Source organism: Punica granatum, chromosome 2 (genome assembly GCF_007655135.1).
Source record: "Punica granatum isolate Tunisia-2019 chromosome 2, ASM765513v2, whole genome shotgun sequence".
Classification (NCBI taxonomy): domain Eukaryota; kingdom Viridiplantae; phylum Streptophyta; class Magnoliopsida; order Myrtales; family Lythraceae; genus Punica; species Punica granatum.
The window spans coordinates 36882569-36903738 of record NC_045128.1 but is presented as its reverse complement, the minus strand read 5'-3'; the positions used below and the strand labels follow the sequence as shown (position 1 = coordinate 36903738).

General features: G+C 37.2%; 3 protein-coding genes across 5 annotated transcripts; all 3 read right to left on the bottom strand.

Annotated features, from left to right (window-relative positions):
• On the bottom strand, window positions 1-1116 carry LOC116197644 (toll/interleukin-1 receptor-like protein). The gene is made up of 2 exons (XM_031527835.1): window positions 543-1116; window positions 1-430 (listed from the first exon to the last, which is right to left on the bottom strand). The coding sequence occupies exons 1-2, from the start codon at window positions 1019-1021 to the stop codon at window positions 307-309; spliced, it is 603 nt and encodes a 200-aa protein (XP_031383695.1). The 5' UTR covers window positions 1022-1116; the 3' UTR covers window positions 1-306.
• Window positions 1117-4239: 3123 nt separating this feature from the next.
• On the bottom strand, window positions 4240-10779 carry LOC116194554 (membralin-like protein At1g60995). Of its 3 annotated transcripts, none has more exons than XM_031523403.1 (15): window positions 10260-10776; window positions 9450-9512; window positions 8845-8923; window positions 8486-8763; window positions 8115-8196; window positions 7636-7697; window positions 7398-7492; window positions 6730-6809; window positions 6334-6417; window positions 5982-6098; window positions 5781-5866; window positions 5562-5668; window positions 5361-5452; window positions 5195-5271; window positions 4240-5106 (listed from the first exon to the last, which is right to left on the bottom strand). In XM_031523403.1, the coding sequence occupies exons 1-15, from the start codon at window positions 10410-10412 to the stop codon at window positions 4672-4674; spliced, it is 1890 nt and encodes a 629-aa protein (XP_031379263.1). In that variant the 5' UTR covers window positions 10413-10776; the 3' UTR covers window positions 4240-4671. The 3 variants fall into 3 exon arrangements, with proteins under 3 accessions (XP_031379263.1, XP_031379264.1, XP_031379262.1); XM_031523404.1 differs by having other exon boundaries at window positions 8486-8694; XM_031523402.1 differs by having other exon boundaries at window positions 8486-8923; window positions 10260-10779.
• Window positions 10780-12542: 1763 nt separating this feature from the next.
• LOC116194556 (probable protein S-acyltransferase 7) lies at window positions 12543-16184 on the bottom strand. Its single transcript, XM_031523405.1, has 5 exons — window positions 15663-16184; window positions 14514-14696; window positions 13792-14094; window positions 13422-13655; window positions 12543-13254 (listed from the first exon to the last, which is right to left on the bottom strand). Exons 1-5 carry the CDS (start codon window positions 15732-15734, stop codon window positions 12796-12798), a joined length of 1251 nt encoding a protein of 416 aa, XP_031379265.1. The 5' UTR covers window positions 15735-16184; the 3' UTR covers window positions 12543-12795.
• Window positions 16185-21170: the final 4986 nt, after the last annotated feature.

The window sequence follows — 21170 nt, the reverse complement described above, 5'->3', positions numbered from 1 at the left end:
TTATTAATTATTAGCTAAGATTCATACATTGCATACTGAGCCAATGGACCACCCTCGTAACTAAAAAATAATCAACCATCTATGTTTACAAGATGCATTATATTTCAACGAAAAAAAGAATACATCATTCTTGTTGCAGAATAAGTTTTACGTGTTAAATCAATGAATTAATTTCCAACAAATAAATGCCTTAACTGAACCGCTATGCGCTTGATGTGGTTGGGTCTTCTATTTTCCCTGACTTAGCTAGGGTCAACATGTTATCCCTTTCATAGTCACGATCAGTTCTTTTTCGATATTATTCTTTTACGATCTTGCCCATTGGCCATAGTAATGTAATGCTTCCGACGCTCTCCGCCGCACTCGGTTTTTCCAGTTCAGCTTTTCGTGGATCGTGCCAATGATATCCTCGACGAGTTGTGACTCAATCCTGCATATTAATTGATTGAAGGAAAAACGGAAAAGTTAGTTAGGTTTCATGATGTAATTAAGTCTTCAATGTATACATGTACCAAGTGTATGAGTCGACGATATGTACGTACCCATGCTTGTAAGGTAAACCCTCCAACCTGCCGAAAACCTTCAGAGCGCGCCTCCACCGTTGGACCTTCTCCCCGTGTCTCTTTCCGTGCTCAGCCAAGTACTCAACCGTCCGGCCTTTGAGTTGATCTGTCAGCTCGGAGGGTTCCACCTTATAGAAGACGGGCAGCACCTCAAGCCCCATGTTATCTTTGCACTCGACGATCCGCGCCAGCTCGTCGAGGCACCATTCAGAGGATGCAAAGTTCTCAGAGAAGACGACCACCGTGAACCTGGACTTGGGGATCATCTCGATGAGATCATTGAGGGGCCGCCCTTTCGGCAGCTGGACGTCCATGAAGGCCTTTATGCCGCTGTGGCGCAGGGCATCGTGCAGGTAACTGGTGAAGCCTTCACGGGTGTCCTTGCCGTGGAAGCAAAGGAAGACGTCGTACTTGAAGAACGACAAGATTTTGCTCTTTGAGGCACTTGTTCCGGCCATGAAAGTAAATCTGACCGTCGAGAATATCCGAGATTTATAATTAATAGGTCAATACTTTTGTTTAGGATCAGAGTAATCGATGAGGGATGAGGATGGTGATCAGGATGGTTTAATTATACTTCCCAGCAGCTCTTATATATATTCTCAAAAGAATTAGCTGAAAGAGATGTTCCAATTTAATTTAATGTTAACCGCGTGGAATGGAAACAGTTATAATAATTGGTTTGGTCTTGTCTTTTGTTTGCATGGAAAGTTATAGTTAGGGATGTAACTACGGAAGCTTGCGTTTTATTTTTCGAGTTTTCGAGTTTGATCATGATTCAACTTAATATAATTTTATGTAATAATTGTAAGTGTTGATAAATATATGAGCGGACGGAAATATATATATGTATATATGGATATGAAAGTTTATAAAAAATTAATTATTAAAAAATTAATTATAAAAAAGTTTTAAAAAATTTTAAAAAGTATGTATGAAAAATTATCATTAAATGAAGAAAATAATAACAAATAATTATTACAGTATTAAATTTAAAGAAAAATAGGTTGAGTTGACTGGACTAAATTTTTTCATTTAGAAATGAAACAAAACGCGATTTTCTCGATGTTTGAATTTTGATCTCGTCAGTAAAATGACATCTATTCCAACTTTCTGGGAGAAAGTCTATAGTTTTGACCCTTTTTGCCTTTTGGAATAGTGTTGACTTTTTAGTGATATGGAATTGTGCAGAGTCTTGGTCAATTTATATATATATATAATTGGAATGGAAACAGATAAAGTAATTGGAGTAAGGACAGGGCTATAGACGGATAGGTTGGCTTGGTCTTGTCCTGTGTTTCATATATGCATGGAAAGTTCTAGCTTGGGATGCAACTGCGTAAGCTTGAGTTTGGTTTTTTAGTTGGATCTTGATTCAACTTAACTTGATTTTATATAATTATTATAAATATTGATAAATATATGAATATGAATGGATGAAAATATATATGTATATATATATATGACGGTATATGTAAAATTTATTATTAAAAAATTAATTATAAAAATAATTTAAAAAAAGTATGAGTAAAAAATGTTATTAAATGAAAAAAAGTGACAAAATATAATTATTGTAGTGCTAAATTTGAAAAAGAATAAAGTTGAATTGAATAGAGTAAATTTTTTTTAAATGAAACAAAGCCCGATTTTCAATGTTTGGATTTTGATTTCATCAGTTCAATGATATCTATGCCAACTTTCTAGTTTAGGAGAAAGTCTTATACAGCGTTTGATTTTAAAATAATATTTTAAAAATAAATTTTGATTTTGAAAAAAGAGTGGTATAAATGGTTATGTATGGGGTTCATCTTTTGACTTTGTATGAGTTATTTCGTTTTGTTGTGAAAAAAAAAAGAGTAGTATAAATGGAATCCACCATTTGACTTTATATGAGTTATTTTATTTTATTATGGATAGAATTAAATTAAAATGTGATTTTAAATTCACGATTTGAAACCAAACAAGATAGTTTTGACTTTTTTTTTGGGAATAGTGTTGACTTTTTTAGTGATGTGGAATTGTGCAAAGACTTGGTCAAATTTTTATCGCTTTCCTCGGCATTTTACAATGCATGACAGGCGTGATAGTTTTTTTTTTATAAGATAATAGATGCTATCAGTTCATTGATTAAGATAATCTCATTCGAGGCATTGACTTGGTCCTAGCAATGGGATGTTTTCGATGGGTTTCGAGCAATTAATATGCAGGATTGACCCTTTTTTTTTCTTTTGGAATAGTGTTGACTCTTTCAGTGATATGGAATTGTGCAGAGTCTTGGTCATATATATATATATATATATATATATAACATTGATAATGTACTGCGAAGAAATTCTTGTGTTAATTTATTTGATTTTGCCTTTAGATGTGAAAGATTACTTGAATCTCGATCATAATATTTCATTATAATCTTTGGCAAGTATCTTTAAATTTTTGCAAATTGAAAATCTTCAAGTATTATTAAAATATAAAAACTAATTATAAAAATTCATTCCAGGAAAAAATTATTCTGTGGGTCAATCTATGTATCTAAATTCTAATGAAATGAATAGATCTATGTTTATTTATTATCTATATTTTTTCAGGACGTGAAAGTTAATTGTTAATGATCTTCATCCACCAATTATATGAATTGGAGATTATAATATTTTATCTTAGGAAATGAAATATCTGAATAAGGTCGTACAACATCAAGTAGTTTAGGAAGTGTATACATTATATTATTCTAATATATAGTTCATTTCCTGTATTATGGACGATAACATGGAGATTTGCTTTCTGTAGTTATATTTTCTTAATTGCTTCATTCAATAATCTTCTTTATTGTATCATTTATACTCTTAAAATTTTGATTTATAACTCGTGTTTATATTTTTTTTTTAATTTTGCTGAAAAACTTAAACATGTGCTTAATTAATTAGACAAAGGGCATCGCATAGAGAAATTAGAAGCAAATCTATCCGTACAATCAACTGAAGAATTCATATTCATAATATTACAATGTAGTAAATATAATTAAAAATTTAATTAACAGCAGTATCTGCACAATTCACGGAGATAAACCTAGTTTTTTTTATTTCATTACATTAAGAATCATCATCTATATTTTTTATTATGTATTTTTATCACATTCTTTTGTCGATTAATCATATGTACAGCTTTATTCATCAATCCATTGCGGACAAATCCCTTTTTTAGAAAATTATTCGGTCTCTTTAGTAAACCATTCCTTCTGTGCAAGTATATCACTTCATTATTCATAGCATTCAATTTTTCATCTCTTCGGAAACACATATCTGAATTCTATTCTACTTCAACCCTGCAACTCGCAGAAGGCGAAAACTTTAACACAAACAAGTATCGATGTTTCATATATCCCGATTTTGCCCGCTCAAATGTAATACATTTCACGATTATACATTGTTGCCTGCGCGCGCGCATACGAGAGACAATGTCATCTTGCGTAGGCATTGCTGACACAGGGAAACCCTTCACAGTGCGCCAAGAAGATCTTCATGTTTTTTCTTGAGCAGGCGTTGCAGAGGCAGCTCGTGAAGCCGTCTCGTGCATGCTTGCCACGGAAACACATGAAGATGTCGCAATTGGAAAACAAGGAAAGATTGCGGGCTCCGAGTTTCTCATTATATTATTATGAAAATATAGAGACGAGAAGATCTAACTCAATCAACAGTTATTATTACTACAGAACTGCTCACAAGGTGAAGCCATTTATAGGGAGAAATGAACAAGAAGAAATCTCAATTGAAAAGGCAACATGCAGCTGCCTGTAATATACAAAAATCCTCGTCTGTCCACAGGTTGCAGATTGCATGTAACAAAGATATCGAATGCAGATGTCGCGTTTCTCATTCTGTAAGACCATGCTAAATCAACAACTCATTTTCGCTCCTCATACTGCCTTCTCTGCTTCTCTCCCTTTTACCAGTTTGCCTCTAGAGGGCAAGCGGATACAGATCTTAAGCCGTATCACACATTTCACATCTCTACAGAGTAACAGTCCAGACCGAGCCTTATTCTCCTGTTGATCGCAGTCGATGCTTATCTCCAGGGACAAGTTTGTCCAGCTCTCTATTCACCCATTCTCCTTCTATTGCACGTCTTCATTCGTACCCATTTCCTGCCTTGGAGGCTCAGGGAAAACTTGGCCTTGGTCTCTCACGTCTCTGAACATGGAAAATATTGAGTTCAGGCCTTCGGTGGAAGCCCCGCCCAGTATCCACAGCAGGAGGGAACTGAACGAATTCATCGCCCCGGGGTTAGCTCCTGCCTCCGCCTGCTGGACACGGTCAGGATTATCACCGTCCGCCTGTGCCCTGATTCCAAAACCATCCTGGGGCCCGCCCTGCGGCGGTGCTTGATTTGTTCCTGGCCTCAGGTCTGGATTCCCAGGGCCTGGGTTCCTCGTGTTCAATCTTGTGATCTGGAACGTTGATGCAAGGAAAGTGGAGGAGGTGATGTGGAAGTCAGGGTGCTGTTGAAGATGCGTGCGGCGGTTCTGCATGAACCTTTGGAGGGCTGGAACCTGCAGAAGAACAGAAAATGTATTAAAACATCTCCACTTTTCTTCTTTCTTATATGATAACAGGAAACTGCTTCCAGACGATGATTACCTCGAACCGGTTCCAGAAGTATAGGATGAGGTGTTGCATGAATGCTGCAGTTGTAGAGAGTGCCAAGTACGAAAAACCTGACAGAGAAACTCATCATCCGTCTTTGTCAATTCAAGCAAGTATTTCCATGACAGTTAAGACAAGCTAATAGGCAGAAGCAACATACCATAAGCATACGAGAAGAAGTAAATGTGAAAAACCAGAAAATAGAGAAGAAAGAACCGGGGGAAGAACTTCATTGATATCGGTGTTCGGACGCTGCAAGTGAATGGAGAAAAACATAAAATTGTAAATATAAAGAGATCAAATAGACAAACACACATGCACGTGCATGGGGGGAGAGAGAGAGAGAGAGAGAGAGAGAGACCTTATGAGAGTAAAAAGTTCACAGAGCCAGACAAGAATTAGGACCATAAAAGCCAGTAGCTGATCGTCATAAAACTCGAATAAGAAGAACAGGATGCCAATCATAATCTGCGAGTTTTTATAAAGCATGAAAAAATCGTAAGCCTAGCGGCAGCAGAACAATAAGATGATAAAGGAAAACAACTCAAGAAAGAATTATTTTATGAACAGTAAGGCTTACTGGTACAAAGACAAGTGACTCAATGACATGAACAAATATCAGCTGGAATGTTGGAAGTCGATGCCTTGCATGATGTTGAAGTTGAACTGCAAGTATTGATTATTCATTTTAAAATGAAATATCTACAACACAGCTATTGTAACGAAAGGGAAAACTCGCGCATCGCCACTGAGTAGCAAGAGAAGTTTGATGAACAGGAACCTGTGAACTTCAACATTCGAGTCTGAGTCTCCCTCAGTGTGAATGATACGGACATTGTGGTTGTGAAAAATACGAACAATGACATCATTAGAACTCCGCATTTCGTCACAAAGTAGTCTGCAGGTAAGGCTCATCAAGTGACCAACTTTGCCCAATAATCAGTACATATACAAAGTTCATACCAGAAAGTGACTTTAACATTGAACTCACGGTAATACAAGAAGTATTAATATAAATAATGTAGACCAGATTCATCTGAATTTGTTCATGAGCCACAGTATTCTGGGGTTGTGTAATTGGTGTTTTAGGTTGCCTACAGCATGAATTTATAAGAAAGAAAAGGCATGCTGACCTCCAAATTTTGCAGGACCTTCTGGAGGTTCTTGCACATAGCTAAGGTTATAGAACTCCTTTGTCTGGTAATTATACAGATAACCTAAGAATATAGGACAATTTCGTGAGAAGTATCACCAGCAAAATCACTATGCAAATGATGGAGTCATTCAGGAGATAACAAACAACGCCGTTCAGATTGTTTTTAACGAAATACCAATTTCTTCTAATCTAGGAACCATTTTCCCATGACACACACACCAATGCTTCTTAAACATGCAATAGAATGCAAAAAACGAGGTTGCATTTAGGACTTGAAGATTTCACAATCAAGCTGAGGTAGAAAGGGAGTAGCAATCTGTAGGGACCATTGTAAAGACTGCATCTATTCTTGAAGCTTGTATAACATTATTACCTTGGCCTGGAGAATTCAGCAAACTATTCATCAGAATAGTATCGTATCCAACAAATCTGTTTATGAGAAGCTGCTGCCACCTGTAAGAGGGAGAAATAGTTATTAGGTATCCATACTTATTAATTAAAGGTATATATATATATATATATATATATGTAAGACAAGCTTTACCATATTAGTCAAATTTTACTGTTGGGTCGTAGAGGCAAATGAACACTTGGAAATCTTAGTTCTATCAAGTTGAGCTACCAAGAATTTCCTATCTGTTCCAGCTCAGTTTCCATGGCATACCCATCTAGAACCCAGAATGCTAAAAGAAAACCCACTAAACAATCTGATTGCGTAGTGCACGCTACGATACCCTCACCTCATACACACCAGCCCATATACAAAACTACCATCCTTCCTTCACTAATCAAGTGCATTCGTATTTTTTAGAATAGAATTGATGATTCCGTACATAATAGTGCCTTCACAATAAAATGGAGTAAATGCTTTTTAACATGACAGATATAATTGCACAATAATCCCAGCACATGAACTAAATTAATCGAGACACTTGTAGATCGTAAAGCCTTGTGAGTTATATGCAAAATAGAGAGACGACTAAAAATGGCCAGCAAAAACTAATGCAAGACAAAGGAAAATACACAGTCTAGGAATATAACCTGTTTCCAAAGCAAGGATGCCGAGCTGATATGCTAATATTTATGGTACGGATATTGTGTCGAGACTTAGCCGCTTCAGGTAGCAGGAAGTAACCCTGTAAAGGAAACAGTTTCTTGGTGACAACATAGGAAAAGACTTCAATCGATAAGTTATACTGAAAATTTATCGACACATGAGTGGACCCGAGACAGTTGCATTATATTGAGTACAAAGAAAAACAGATGGGGATGAACATACCTTCTCCATGGTGTACAAATAAGTGGGTTCAAAAGCTTTACTTCGCTTCTCAAGAAACTGCACTGCAATGAATAGAAAATGTTAAATATAGAGTAAGAAGACCAAAGAACATCAGCCAACTTGATCTTAAGAACCTTTACATCTTGGATTATGGGGAGGAAGAGATAATATCATTCCAGGACAAATGACTCTGCTTTGGCAATTCTAAAACCATAAATTTATTTCTGACTTTACAGCGGGCAAAGTAAACAAATAAAACAGTCTTCCTGAATATGGTTTTTAAAATTGGAGTTTTCTAAACCTAGAGATATTTTTTAGGAATACTGCACACGAACTGTGAAGTTAAGAAAAATCACACTCAACACATCTGTTCACACAACAAACGCAGCACCTAGATCACTTAATTTGCAAGCAAAAGAAATTATTTCTTCTAGACTTGCTAGCATAAATGGGGGTTGAGAAAAGGTTCAATTCATTACCCGCATAAGAATTTAGCCTATCCAAGGGCAGAACTTGCAACCACCTGGGCACAAGAAGATTCAGCCGGACACCTGCGATATTCTGCACCGCAAAACTAAATTTCAGCAACCACAAGATTTGCCAGAAATGATAATATGCATTTTGTTTCGTTGTGAGTAAGAGAAGATACTGAAACCGATATGCTTGAAACTACGAAAGGAAAATTCAAAGTAGATCTATTCTTTCCTTGTAACATCAATGACAGCTTATTAGCTCCATACATAAAAAGTACTTGTGAATAGGTGCTTTTAAAGAGAAACTGTCATTACAACTTGAAGGGTGCTTAAAATACTGTCTAGCTTTAGCCGTACAGCAGTACTGGTCAACTTACCCACAACTTCCAGAAGCTCCCAGCAATTGGCCTCACATGTCTCCATATAAAAGAAAGACGCCTGTGCCACTTCCTACCAAAGTGAAAAACTGCAGCTCTCAGAGTTTCCTTTGCTGATAAAATGAAGCTATAGTGTGGATCCTCTTTAGAAGCTTTTCCGACTCCTTCCTCGAGAACAGGATTAGAGTTCTGACCATTGTAAGAAGTTTCTGCTTGATATTCAGGTGGTTCAGTATAAATGTTCCAAAATTTCAAGGCAACTTTGCCCCTCCTGGCACCTGATCCAATCCAGCTTAGCCAAGACTTTGCAGCCAAAAATGTCATTCCCTTTCTATCAACTGTTGGAACTTCTAACTCACCTGATAATTTTTCGGTAACAGGCACGTCTACCTCATTAAATTCGGTCTCGTTCCGAAACCACAAGCCCGCACTGGTGATCTACATCATTTTACAGAAGCCAGTATCTTAGAGACAAGAAATAACACATAGGAAAAACAAGAGGTATAGTCCACTATCATTTACAGCAAAATGAATGAAGAACAAAAAAGATTGATTCATACATGCAGTATAATATGTTAGCTACCATCGATGTAACCAAGAAACAGAACCACCGATGTAACCAAGAAATAGAACATAGATTGCTCAAGTTCCAACATATAGGCAGAAATTGCATAAGCTATTTGAAGCAAGCAGGCAACAGGAATTTCTGTCAAAGAGCTACCACAAGTATGTCGACAATTGTTAATATTTTTAATATCTTAACAGTCATGCTGGAAGGAGGATACAGTAACAACCAGAACAAAAATAAAGTTTGTCCCTACTATTTCAACAAATGAAGAAAAAAATCATCTCCAACTGCATTGAGTTGAGACAATGTAAACCTTTCCTCTTTAAGCTCCACATGAAAAGGAAGACGAAGGCAAGCAAGCAGAGCAAAGGCTGAAATGGCTGAAAGGATGATTACCTTTATGTGTATGAGTTGCGCATCTGCCGTCTCCATCCCAGAGAACTCACTCGAACAGCCAGGCTTCAACGGGAGAGAGATTGTGAGTGTGTGTGTGTGTGTGTGAGAGAGAGAGAGAGAGAGAATGAGACAGAGAGAATACAAATCAACTATAAGCAGGTGACAAGCAAATGACATGAAGAGATAGAAAGTGGACTGGGATAACTGCATAACAGAACCAAATGAAAATTTTGCTTATTGATCTATTAATAATCGGGTTTGGATCCTACATATCTATTTATGACAAGTTTAATAGCATTACAAGCTCAGGCATATCTCTAATAGGCGATAAACTCCGGACCAAACCAAAACTCAAAGTTTTCTTGATGACCCAATTTCACTGAATGTGCAAGCAAACGATCAATGCAAACCATCACCAAGGCAGACCCAACAGTGCCTAAGAGGCAGCTCTTTGCCGTGTTCTCGGAGCTCCCATTTTCACACGACCCTTAGTCTACTCTAGCTTCAACCCACTACGCTTTGTTCTTAAAATTACTTCATACTCCTCCAATTCACCAGATTTACAAGCATGCTACTTCCAGCACCTTAACCCCCCATACTTCCCTAAATTATCGTACTGCTGAACAAACCATTTATTCGAGTACCCACAGATGTTCAATCAGTGGCAACAACTACCGAGCTCGGTTTTCTGAGCAAACCCACTTCAGCTAGAGCACATTGTACAAGCTTCTCCAGATCACAGAATGCAGCCCCAACCAAAGAATCAATATCATTGCCAACCTTAAAGAGAGTGGGAAGGGTGAGGCATACTTGCTGGACATAATTGGCGTGCATGACAACCAGGATACAGAAGAGAGTGATCGCAATGAAGAGGTAGATATACTCCAGAGCAGCCCTCAATCGAGGGGTCAGAATCTGCGAGAACCGCTCCTGCACCCTTATGAAAGTCTGCTCCGGATCCATTTCCTTCCCCTCCCTCTTCCTCTCCCTTCCTCTTAAGCTAAACAATCACACCGAATCCCCAGCTGGGTCGCGGCAATTTCATCGCTCTCGTGATGGGTCTGGGAAATTAAACCCCAATTGGGTGATCGCTCACAGACAGCTCCGCGTTTGGGATGATTCGGTTTCTTGTTTGGGAGTTGAACTGAACGGAGGTGGAGCTTGACCGCAGTTGAATCTATCGGCGATTCCCGAAGAAGAAAATCCTCGTGAATATCATGAAGAAGAGGACGAAGTGTTGATGATGGCTCGTTCTTGCGCTGCGGCGGTGCCTTTTTCTTGTTTTGACTCTTAACCTGCCAATTCTGACCAAAATATTTCGCTTTTTTTTTTTCTTTCTTTTCCCCCAGTTTTTCGTCATCATGCATTGTTGATTTTGTTTGCTTTTTTACCCCATGAGAGAATCAATATATAAATGATTTAATAGGCAATTTATTCCTAGAATTTGCTACGCTGCATCAGTCGGTTCCTATCTTACTTTTTACATCAAATCGGTCCATCACTTTTTGTAATTGCATTGATTAAGTCCTCTAACATATGATTAGGTTACTGACTTTTCCATTTCACATTAATCCATTCCATAAAGATAAGAATCATAAGATTGTACATTAAATAGGTCTCGATAACATCAAGTGAGTCCCTCCAGATCGGATTGACGTCACTGACTTAACGATGTGTAACTGCAGTTAAATCTTTAAGGACCAAATTTATGCATGACGTTGATCTAACACTATTATGCATTCATGATTAGATTACGTCAGATAAGTCCCTCTTTTTTGAAAAATCAGGATTAATTATTGGTGTTCGTCCTGCCATCGTCGACCCTCCGCCGTCGGACTACAGCTCCGATGCATATCGAGACGTGTTCTCGACTATACTCCAGCCTCACAAAGGCTGGATATGATCTCTTCGAACCAGCTCGTGCCCTTCGAGCAACTATACGTGATGGATCACCCCAGGGCTCAAGAGCTCGAGGCTCGCAAGTCTCCAACCTGGGCTTGTGCCACGAACCCAGATCCAAGCTCGTCGAACCAGGGGACTTCCAACCCTTGGTTCAACGAACCCGAGGGCTCGCGAGTCCCCAGATCTAGGTTTGTGCTGGGGTCACGAACCCAGGCAAAGGAATCGCGAGCCACCAGCTCGTCGAACCATGGGTTGGGAGCCCTTGGTTTGTAGAGAGAGAAAGTTTCGACCTAAGCTTTCTTTCTCTACGAACTAAGGGCTCTCGACCCATGGCTCAACGAGACCGGGGCTCGCAAGCCCCCTTCCTAGGTTCACAACCTCAGTGCAAACCCAAATCGGGGCTCTCGAGTCTTGGCATGGCAAGAGAGGACCCTCTGGTTCATTGGAGCTCCGGCAAATCAGAGAGAAAGACAAGCTATTTGTTTGTCTTTTCTTTTTAATTTAGTTTTTATTTTAAAAAAAACTTTTAATTTTATCAAAATGACGTCGTTTTGAGTAGTCAACTCAAAACGATGTCATTTTTTTCAAGCCCTTTTTTTCTTTTTAGTTGGAAAAAGGAAAATAAAGAAAGACTTATTTGATGTAATATTGACCAAATGATGTAACAATGACCCATTATTTAACGACGTTAACACCTATAGTTAACGGAATGCCATAAAGGACCTCAGTGATGTGATAGATGACGAAATTGATGTAACCGAAGGACTTAAATGATACAATTTTCTATAGTGAGGGACTCAACTGATGTAATAATGACCAATTTGATGCAATTTTCTTCACTAAGTGACTTAAATGATGTAACAAGAATCAAACTGATGCAAATTGACAAACTCAAGGACCAAATTGGTACAAAAAATAAGTCAAGAACTCGATTGACGTAACCCCCGTAAGTCAGCGATCAAATTTCCTATTAACTCTATATAAATTATTAAAGTTGTCCCTCCATAGTGAAAAAGGTCGTAGTGCATTACCACACGTCCTCACCTATCAATCAATAAATTACAAGTTCGATTCTCATAGTAGGATTCCCTGCATCCAATTTTATAGTGCGAGATACTCATGTTAAAAGTTAAGATGAAAGATGGAGTAATTTCAATTTATAGTTTCTCTCTTAAGTGATAGATGCATCTATGCGAGAAGTCGCATTATAATCCAATATTTGTCCCCGACGCACTCTTTCTTCTCTTCTCTATTTGTCTCCTTTCAACGACCACTAGCTGTACAAAATCCAATGGTACATCTTGCTGTGTTTCTTTGTCCATCCACACTCGTGTCTATATGTATTTATCATGATAAAATATATATATATATATATATATATGTACGAAACAATCAAACATTCCTTCCTGTTCTTTTACCATGTGAGACTGGGATCTGTCTCGCATTACTGAGTCTCAGATCTAGAGTCCCCTTGGCTTCCCTTGGGAGGGAAAGCTTCACGTTCAGGCTCCTCCGAGACAACATTTGCATCGCACATTTGCTCCCCATATTCACCGGCCACACCCAATGCACTTACCACCTTTATGATATGACCGCTGCTGAGGTCGTCTTCAGCTTCTCTGCCCAGTTCACCCCCAAACTCTTCCCATGATGATGCCAATGGCTTCATCCCCATTTCTATGTCACTGGTCGTCTTCCCCGAGCTCAGATCGTTGATGATATAACTGCCATTGCCATTCACCCTCCTAGAGGGGAAGTCGGGCTCCTTTCGGATCTTAGCCCGGAAATTGTTCTTTGACGGAGGAACTGAAGAGAGGAAGACCTCCTTGAAGTTTCCAATCACCCCTTTGTTGTATGGATTAGCTTGCCGCTCATAGAGGGCCCTGAAGTTCTCATACGTTGTCTGCAAGGTTCACCAATGTATATATATTTTTAAGATAAATTCGAGCAGAGGCACCTAAAGCTGCCTGAGGTATATATGTCCAATGCACTACTTGTATTTCAAAGTAAGCTCATGCTCAGCTATATATGTGGGTATATATGCAAATATATATAATATATATATATTACCTGGTTCCTACTGATGAGGCATGAATGGAAAACGGTCAAGCCTCCCACAAACCATACTAATAAGAAACTGTAAATTATCAGCACAATTGAGGCGGGAGTCTTAATCAATGCTTTCCACACCGTGGTTTCTTCCCCGTGCATTATTCTCACAACATAGACCCAGCAAAAGGCAAACACGTATATGCATAGAATAGTTGCAGATAGCACGAAGAGGAAGTAGAACCGGTAGTTCCGCTGCAAGGAGCAAAACACTACAGAGCTCACTTCAGGTGCGTATGTATCAGTGATATAACATCTGGAAAAATAATTCATGTATCCATATTGGATGATTATATGTGAGTGATCTGGAAGGATGATGTTTATTAATTACCGCTCCAATGCACTGGCCAACCCAAGGGCAATGATGGTCAAATCTCTCGACGCAATTGTCACATATGGAACAGTGAGAGCAGCGAGGAGGTCTATAGAGCATGCAGGTTTCGCAATATTTGACTTGCACGGGCATTCCGTTGACATAAACTTCCTTAGTGCGTCTGTATCTCGTCCGTGAGTTATGCACCGCTTCACTTTGAGAATTCTCATCATCTAGGTGGTCTTCTGTTTCTGGAGGGCGACTGTTGCGTGGCACTATACCAGGATCTCTTGTCGACGTTAATAGAAGAAAGATCAGATTCTGTTCAGTAGATAGATCATCAAAGAAGTCAGAAAGAGCAAATGCTGAACCTCCTAAGACCATTGGGCACGATCAGGAGCTTCGACCACCCAACGTCAATATCAAAATTTATGATGAGCTAGCTTTTCTCCAGTCATATTTCAATCTCAGCCCTGGAAAGCCATATATAATTTTCTATCCACTTCAAATAAACCAGGGGACTAACCACTAGTTAGTTGACATACACATAGATCATATAACTCGCGTCCTAATAAGTATAACAACTGGTGCCCCAGAGCGTGGCCCCTCGCAGAAAATTGAGGGGCCTCGAGCAATTCACAAGTACATCTTGATTCTTGGGTTCAGTATAGTATAGAGAGAGATAGCATTATTCGAAATAAAACTGGAGAGGAACTAAAGAGAGGGAAACAGTGACTCACGGCCAATGATAAGACAATGGCAAAAACCATAATCGATATGCCCCAGCGATGAGGAAAATCATTCATCAATTTTCCGGCAACAAAGACACAGAAAACAGCCACAGGAGCAACCATCATGAGCAGAGTAAGCCATATAGATCTTGCATCTGGCCCGAATATTAATCTTCCATGAAGGACAAATATCTGCAAAACAAACAAAGGCCCAAGGGATATAACGTACATCTAGATGTGAAGGCATTCACGTCATGGCACATACTTATGAAGAACAAATTAGTGCACGTGATTATATAGATAAAAAATCCTGTAGAGAATTACACATCTGGACTGGAAGTATGCCAGCTTCTGCTTGAGGTGATTGGCCAGCACAATTATTCTAAGGAATTTTCCTTAATTACATACTGGTTGGTTTCTGTAGCTCAGCTTTACCAAAGGTTACTCATTATAATCAATTCCTTCCCATAAACACAAGGGCAGTAAAGCAAAGAAGACATTGCTCGATATATAAATGAGCGATCTGAGCACGGGGGAAGGAAGAAAGACTTTCTATTTTGCAAAGCTGAATACTATACATGGTCTGTCAAGCCCATCGGTACTAAGAGTAATTAAGAATCCCGATTTACCGTCTTCAACTAATCAGAACACAAATAAATTAAGCATGCATAATTTCCCTCCATCCAGACCAAAGAACCTCTGGACTGGAGTGAGGGAGCTCAGGAAGATGAACATCCAAAAAGCCAAGCAGAATAAGAAACGAAAGGCAGCATCGATCATTAACTCTTCAGAGTCGGCCATGACAGGACAGGAGTAACTAGCAAAAGCAGAAAAGGGGATCGAAGAGAAGACCGTAATCGATGGAACGGATAGAGCAGGAAAGCTGATCAATTCAATTCAATTCAATCGGGACTGGCTGCTGGATTATACTAAAGCTAAATCAATGGTAGGGGAGATGAACTCTATATTAAATCAACTGAATCAAACCGATCAAAAGTGAACGCATTCCAACACATCCTTCAGAATCGAATCCAATCCACCACCGGACGAGCAAGCTCAAGACAGAGACTAGACTAGATAATAACATCGATGGATCGGACAAGATCAGGAAGACTAGACTAGATAATTAGTTAGTTATATTGATTTTGATATACATACATTGCTGCCCTGCCAGATTTTATAAGCTCTCACAAGCGCCGTGCTGCCTTCAGAAGCCGGAGCTGGAGGCATGGCCGGAGGAGGAGGAGTAGATTGTCCGATTCCTTCTCGAAGCGGTCGACGTCTAACGCTACTACAATTCAGAGATTAATGCTGCCTGCTGAATTTAGGTATGTATGTATGTAATATCAATCAACAAAAGAGGGAATGGGAAGGGAAAGAGGAAGGGGAAGGGAGGGAGAGTCAACAGAGGGAGGAGACGAAGTCAAAGAGAAAGGGGGAAGAAGGAGAGGAATGGCGGCTTTATTCACTCGCTCTTTCTTAGAGGAATTTGACTTTTCCCACCCTCTCTCTCTGACGCTGTAAGCAGCCGGCCGGCCGAGGGTCACTGTGTGGGTGGTGCGGTGGGGGAGAGTGGCTCCGGCCTCTGGGCTGGTGAAAGGAGGACGATGACCAGTCTGCCTGTCTCCTCCGTTGTGTGTTAGAATATGTAAATACGAGCCGGCGATAAAACCGGCTTCTCTCCCCTCATAAAAAATAAAACCCTAAAATTAAGGTTAGAAAAGTCCGCAACATTATTCCGTCACCTCATCAATAGGGGTGATAATATGGGTCATTGTCATGTTTAAACGATAGTGTCTAAACGAATTTGTCTCAAAAAGTTTTTGTTCCGAACACGATACATTTAGTTATTGATTGGCACGGATATGACACGTATCACTCGTTTAATTAAGCATGTCTAAATATGTATAAATACTTATCGACATGATATGACACTATTACCTCTAGATATATATATATATATATATATATTATACCTACATGATAATACATTATATATTACTATATAATTAGCACGATAAAAACGCAATAAACAGGTGATTTATATAAACAAATTTAAATGATTTTAGTGTATTTTTTCTATTAACTAATACGATATGTGAAACAAATTTATTAATACGATAGCACGTAATATAAACAAACCTAACTGTATCTAAAAGGATTACAAAGGTTGAACTCATTTAAATACGTTTATTTATAGTGTCTAAATATGTTTGACATATTTAGACACGAAAAACATTTAGTCTTAATCTAAACTCGCTTAACTCCGTGTAATATTTATGTCGTGTTATCATACCGTGGCAAATACTACTGGTCCTGCTCATCAACAATAAACCCACCTTCTCTCACAATACTATGTCATCAGAATTCTACACCCTCTCATGCATTATATATATATATATATATATATATATATATCTTATATATTTTTAAAAAAAATTATGGCATACATCTGTATCTTATATTTATTCTAGTAAATAAACCTAGAGATTTCACTCTCCGTCTCATTTTATCTTCCAAAAATACCCTTGAAACTTACTTTTCAAATTACGAAAACCACAAAATTAGAGTTAGAAAAGTAAATTAAAAAAGTAACCACCACCCCACTAGTCCTCCTATTCTCTCCCTAGTTCTCTTCCCCTTATCAGTCTCTCTCCAAATAAACGCACGTTTCTTTCTCTTCTCTCTCTTAATTCTCTTTTTCAAACCAGCATGCACGGGGCTAAGATATATTTCAATTTTTCGAGCATCATCTTCTTTTTTTTTTTGTGCACGAGTGTGTTGGTCTATTATTTTTAAATTTCTTTTAATGATAAACTTACAATATATAGCTTTTATTAAAATAAAATTTCTAGTATTATTATATGCGCAATATATTTTTTATACGATATTTTAAATAATTCTCATATATATTGTTTGAATGGGTTATATTTATTAATAATATATGGTTGATAAATACTCGCAATCGTAAATCCATTTATGAATTTATGAATGAATATATATAGTTGTGAGATACTTATGTAAGTATGTTTTATTATACTTAATTACGCCAATATTTATGAATATATATGTGAATATACGTAGTTGAGAAATGTTTGTGTGAGGATATATCTTCTATTTAATTACGTCAATAGTTGAAGAATTAATCTGCATCAATAAAACAAAATCATCAGTTTAAAACGTATCACATGCACGGGGCAACAAAATCGAATTCAAACAAAAATTCGTCTACTTAATAACCTAATTGATTTTGAACTTGATAAGCTCACGAACCAGAACTTGATAAGAAAGAAGGGTGGAGGGTAGAACCAACAAAACTCACTCGATAAGATGACTCGCCATGAGTAAGAAAAGTTGGGTTGATTCGCCACGCTCAAGGATGAACGATAAGAATCGGGGTTTTCGCCACTAAACAAAGGACTTGTTTAGATAAGAAAAATAGAGGAAACGCTCTAGGCAATTTCATTCAAATATTCAGCAAATTCGTCTGTCTTCCTCTCTTACAATAAGGTGCATATTTATATAGATGGAAGACACCTCCCTTGATTCTAGAATAGGAAACTGACATCAAATATTTTTCAGATTACTTTCCTAAAATAGAATAAGAAATAATCTGAAATAGAAACTTAAGATTACTAACTCAAGCTAATATAGGAAATAATATCTAATTAAGGGAAACTATAACATAGCTATAGGAAACTTAATATCTAATTAAGGGAAACTATATCATAATAATATAGGAAACTTAATATCTAATTAAGCCAAATTCTTGTTCTTGAGTCTTCTAGAATACGCGTTTGGACTAGAAAATTCGAATACATGTTGGGCTGCAATCTGAAGCACATCATTCCCTCTCGGTTGGAAAAAGACTCGACCTTGAGTCTTCGTCGATGTTCTCCTGGTCTTGATTTGTGCGTTTCGCCGCTTCTTAACTTGCCACTTCAACAACATCTTTTCTTTGAGAACTCTTTCCAGTAATTCTTCATAAATTGACTGCTTTGTTTTTCCACGCCAACCAACTCGTTGCCTGAACTGTTACTTCCTCGATGGAGTCGTATACGCTTTGGCAAATTTTGCCTTGATTGGATGAAACACCATCGAAGAATCTTTAATAGCAATTACTTCTTAAAGTTCCACTTGGCCTGGGTCTAAAAACAGTTCAGCCTGGACTTTCTCTTCAGAGTTTGAAATTAGTTCATCTTGAATAATCTTGCCAATCGCTAAATCCTTCTCGACCAGAACATTATTATCTCGTGATACTTGAGCTGCTTCATTCTTGGACTCCTATTCTTCTTCTTTAAATTTGTCACCCTTCATAGAAGCTTCTTCAAGTTGTACTTTTTCCTCAACATCAACAATCGTCATAGGAAAAGCATTTGTTTTTCCATTCTTAAAAGGATAGGTAGGCTTCATGCATTCGTCTTCAGACTCATTGAGGCGTTCTTCGTATTCCAAAGGAAAGAATCTGACCTTCAAGAGTTGTTTCATGTGCCTCCACGTAAATACCAGATTCCTTCCATCTTGAAGACGATTATTTTCCTATTTCTCCCACCAAGTAGACGCTTTACCCCTTAACCGATAAACAACTCTAACAACTCGACTTCCATCATCGGGGATGCCGTAGTAGTCGAAGAATCGGTCCACATCTGAAATCCACGTGAAGAATTCCTCAGCACTCATGCTTCCGTTGAAAGTCGGGATTCTCTTTGGGGGATAATCCTTTTGCACCCATTGGTGTCTTCTTATTTCATCGGAACTCGCAATGGCTTGGATAATTCGCTCGAGCCGTGCTAAACTCTCTTTTGTTCGTTGCAATGTGGGGAGCAGGTCTTGGTCAAAGGTAAGCCCTCTTGGAACTCATTCTGGGTGGTCCTTAGCCATTATCTCCGCATATTTAGCAAAATCCACTCAATCACACGTGTTTCACTCGGCCAGCAAGGATAGAACCTTCGCTCTGATACCAAATGATAAGCTCACGAACCAGAACTTGATAAGAAAGAAGGGTGGAGGGTAGAACCAACAAAACTCACTCGATAAGATGACTCGCCACGAGTAAGAAAAGTTGGGTTGATTCGCCACGCTCAAGGATGAACGATAAGAATTGGGGTTTTCGCTACTAAACAAAGGACTTGTTTAGAAAAGAAAAATAGAGGAAACGCTTTAGGCAATTTCATTCAAATATTCAGCAAATTCGTCTGTCTTCCTCTCTTACAATAAGGTGCATATTTATATAGATGGAAGACATCTCCCTTGATTCTAGAATAGGAAACTGATATCAAATATTTTCCAGATTACTTTCCTAAAATTGAATAAAGAAATAATCTGAAATAGGAAACTTAAGATTACTGACTCAAGCTAATATAAGAAATAATATCTAATTAAGGGAAACTATATCATAGCTATAGGAAACTTAATATCTAATTAAGGGAAACTATATCATAATAATATAGAAAACTTAATATCTAATTAAGCCAAATTCTTGTTCTTGAGTCTTCTAGAATACGCATTTGGACTCAAAAATTCGAATACATGTTGGGCTGCAGTTTAAAGCACATCAAAACTCTCTATAAATGTTTTTTTTCCTTCAATGAAAATATATACGAAGTTAAATGAGATAAAACAGATGAGGTTAACATCTAAATTAGTCATATTCTGTAGAGTTAGACTCATGAATTTATATTATTTTTCTCCACCAAAATGGTTAAAAGATTTATTTGTCAGTTCCCTACAACACACGGGTAATCATCTAGTTATAATTTAATATACAAGGACATTCTTGAAATGTTGTTCTCACAAGAAACATGCATGTATTTCATTATTTATATAAATATTTTGCTAATTTCAATTTCATAAATGTGATTAAATTCTAAAGTTTTATACTTAAATAAATATATGTATATATATAAAGTATAAAGTTGAATAAAATGTAATAAATAGTGACACAATTAAAATTTTATTATACAATTAGTGTTAATTTAGTAAATGCATATAAATTAGTAAATGCTTAATAATTATAATTTAATATACATGGACATTCTTCAAATGTTGTCTCCAGTAGAAATACACGTATTTCATTATATATATAAATAATTTTCTGATTTCAGTTTCATAAAAATGTGATTTAATTCTAATGTTCTATATTTAAAATTTATTTAACACACTTTAGTTTTTTTCCCATTATTTTTGTAATGTTCTAGATATTAGTTCAAATGTCAACAGTTAGTAACACTTTTTCGTTTTTTTTTCTTTATTTTGTAATGTTCTAGATTTATAGTTCAAATGTCAACAGTTAATAAATATCTTATTTTAAATTTCGATTTAATAATTTAATTTCATTTTTAAAGTTTTAAGTGAAGTAAATCAAACTAAGAGTCCGTTATGTTTCTTTCTTCGAATAAATTTCATGATGAATTAGATAATGTGAATAATTAAAGAAGTCTAAGAATATCCCTCATAAAATTACTTTTTAAATTTTTTTTGTAACTATAAGAAAATCTTATTGATGTTTAAAACGCATGGTCAAATATTTAATATTTTTGAAAATAGAAAAATAGCTATTCCTTCTGCATTATATTATAGTATGGATTCTAATACTTCTGTTATTAGATCTACATTTTTCAAAATTAATGTACTGATTTTTTAAAATATATAAAAAAAACTGTAATA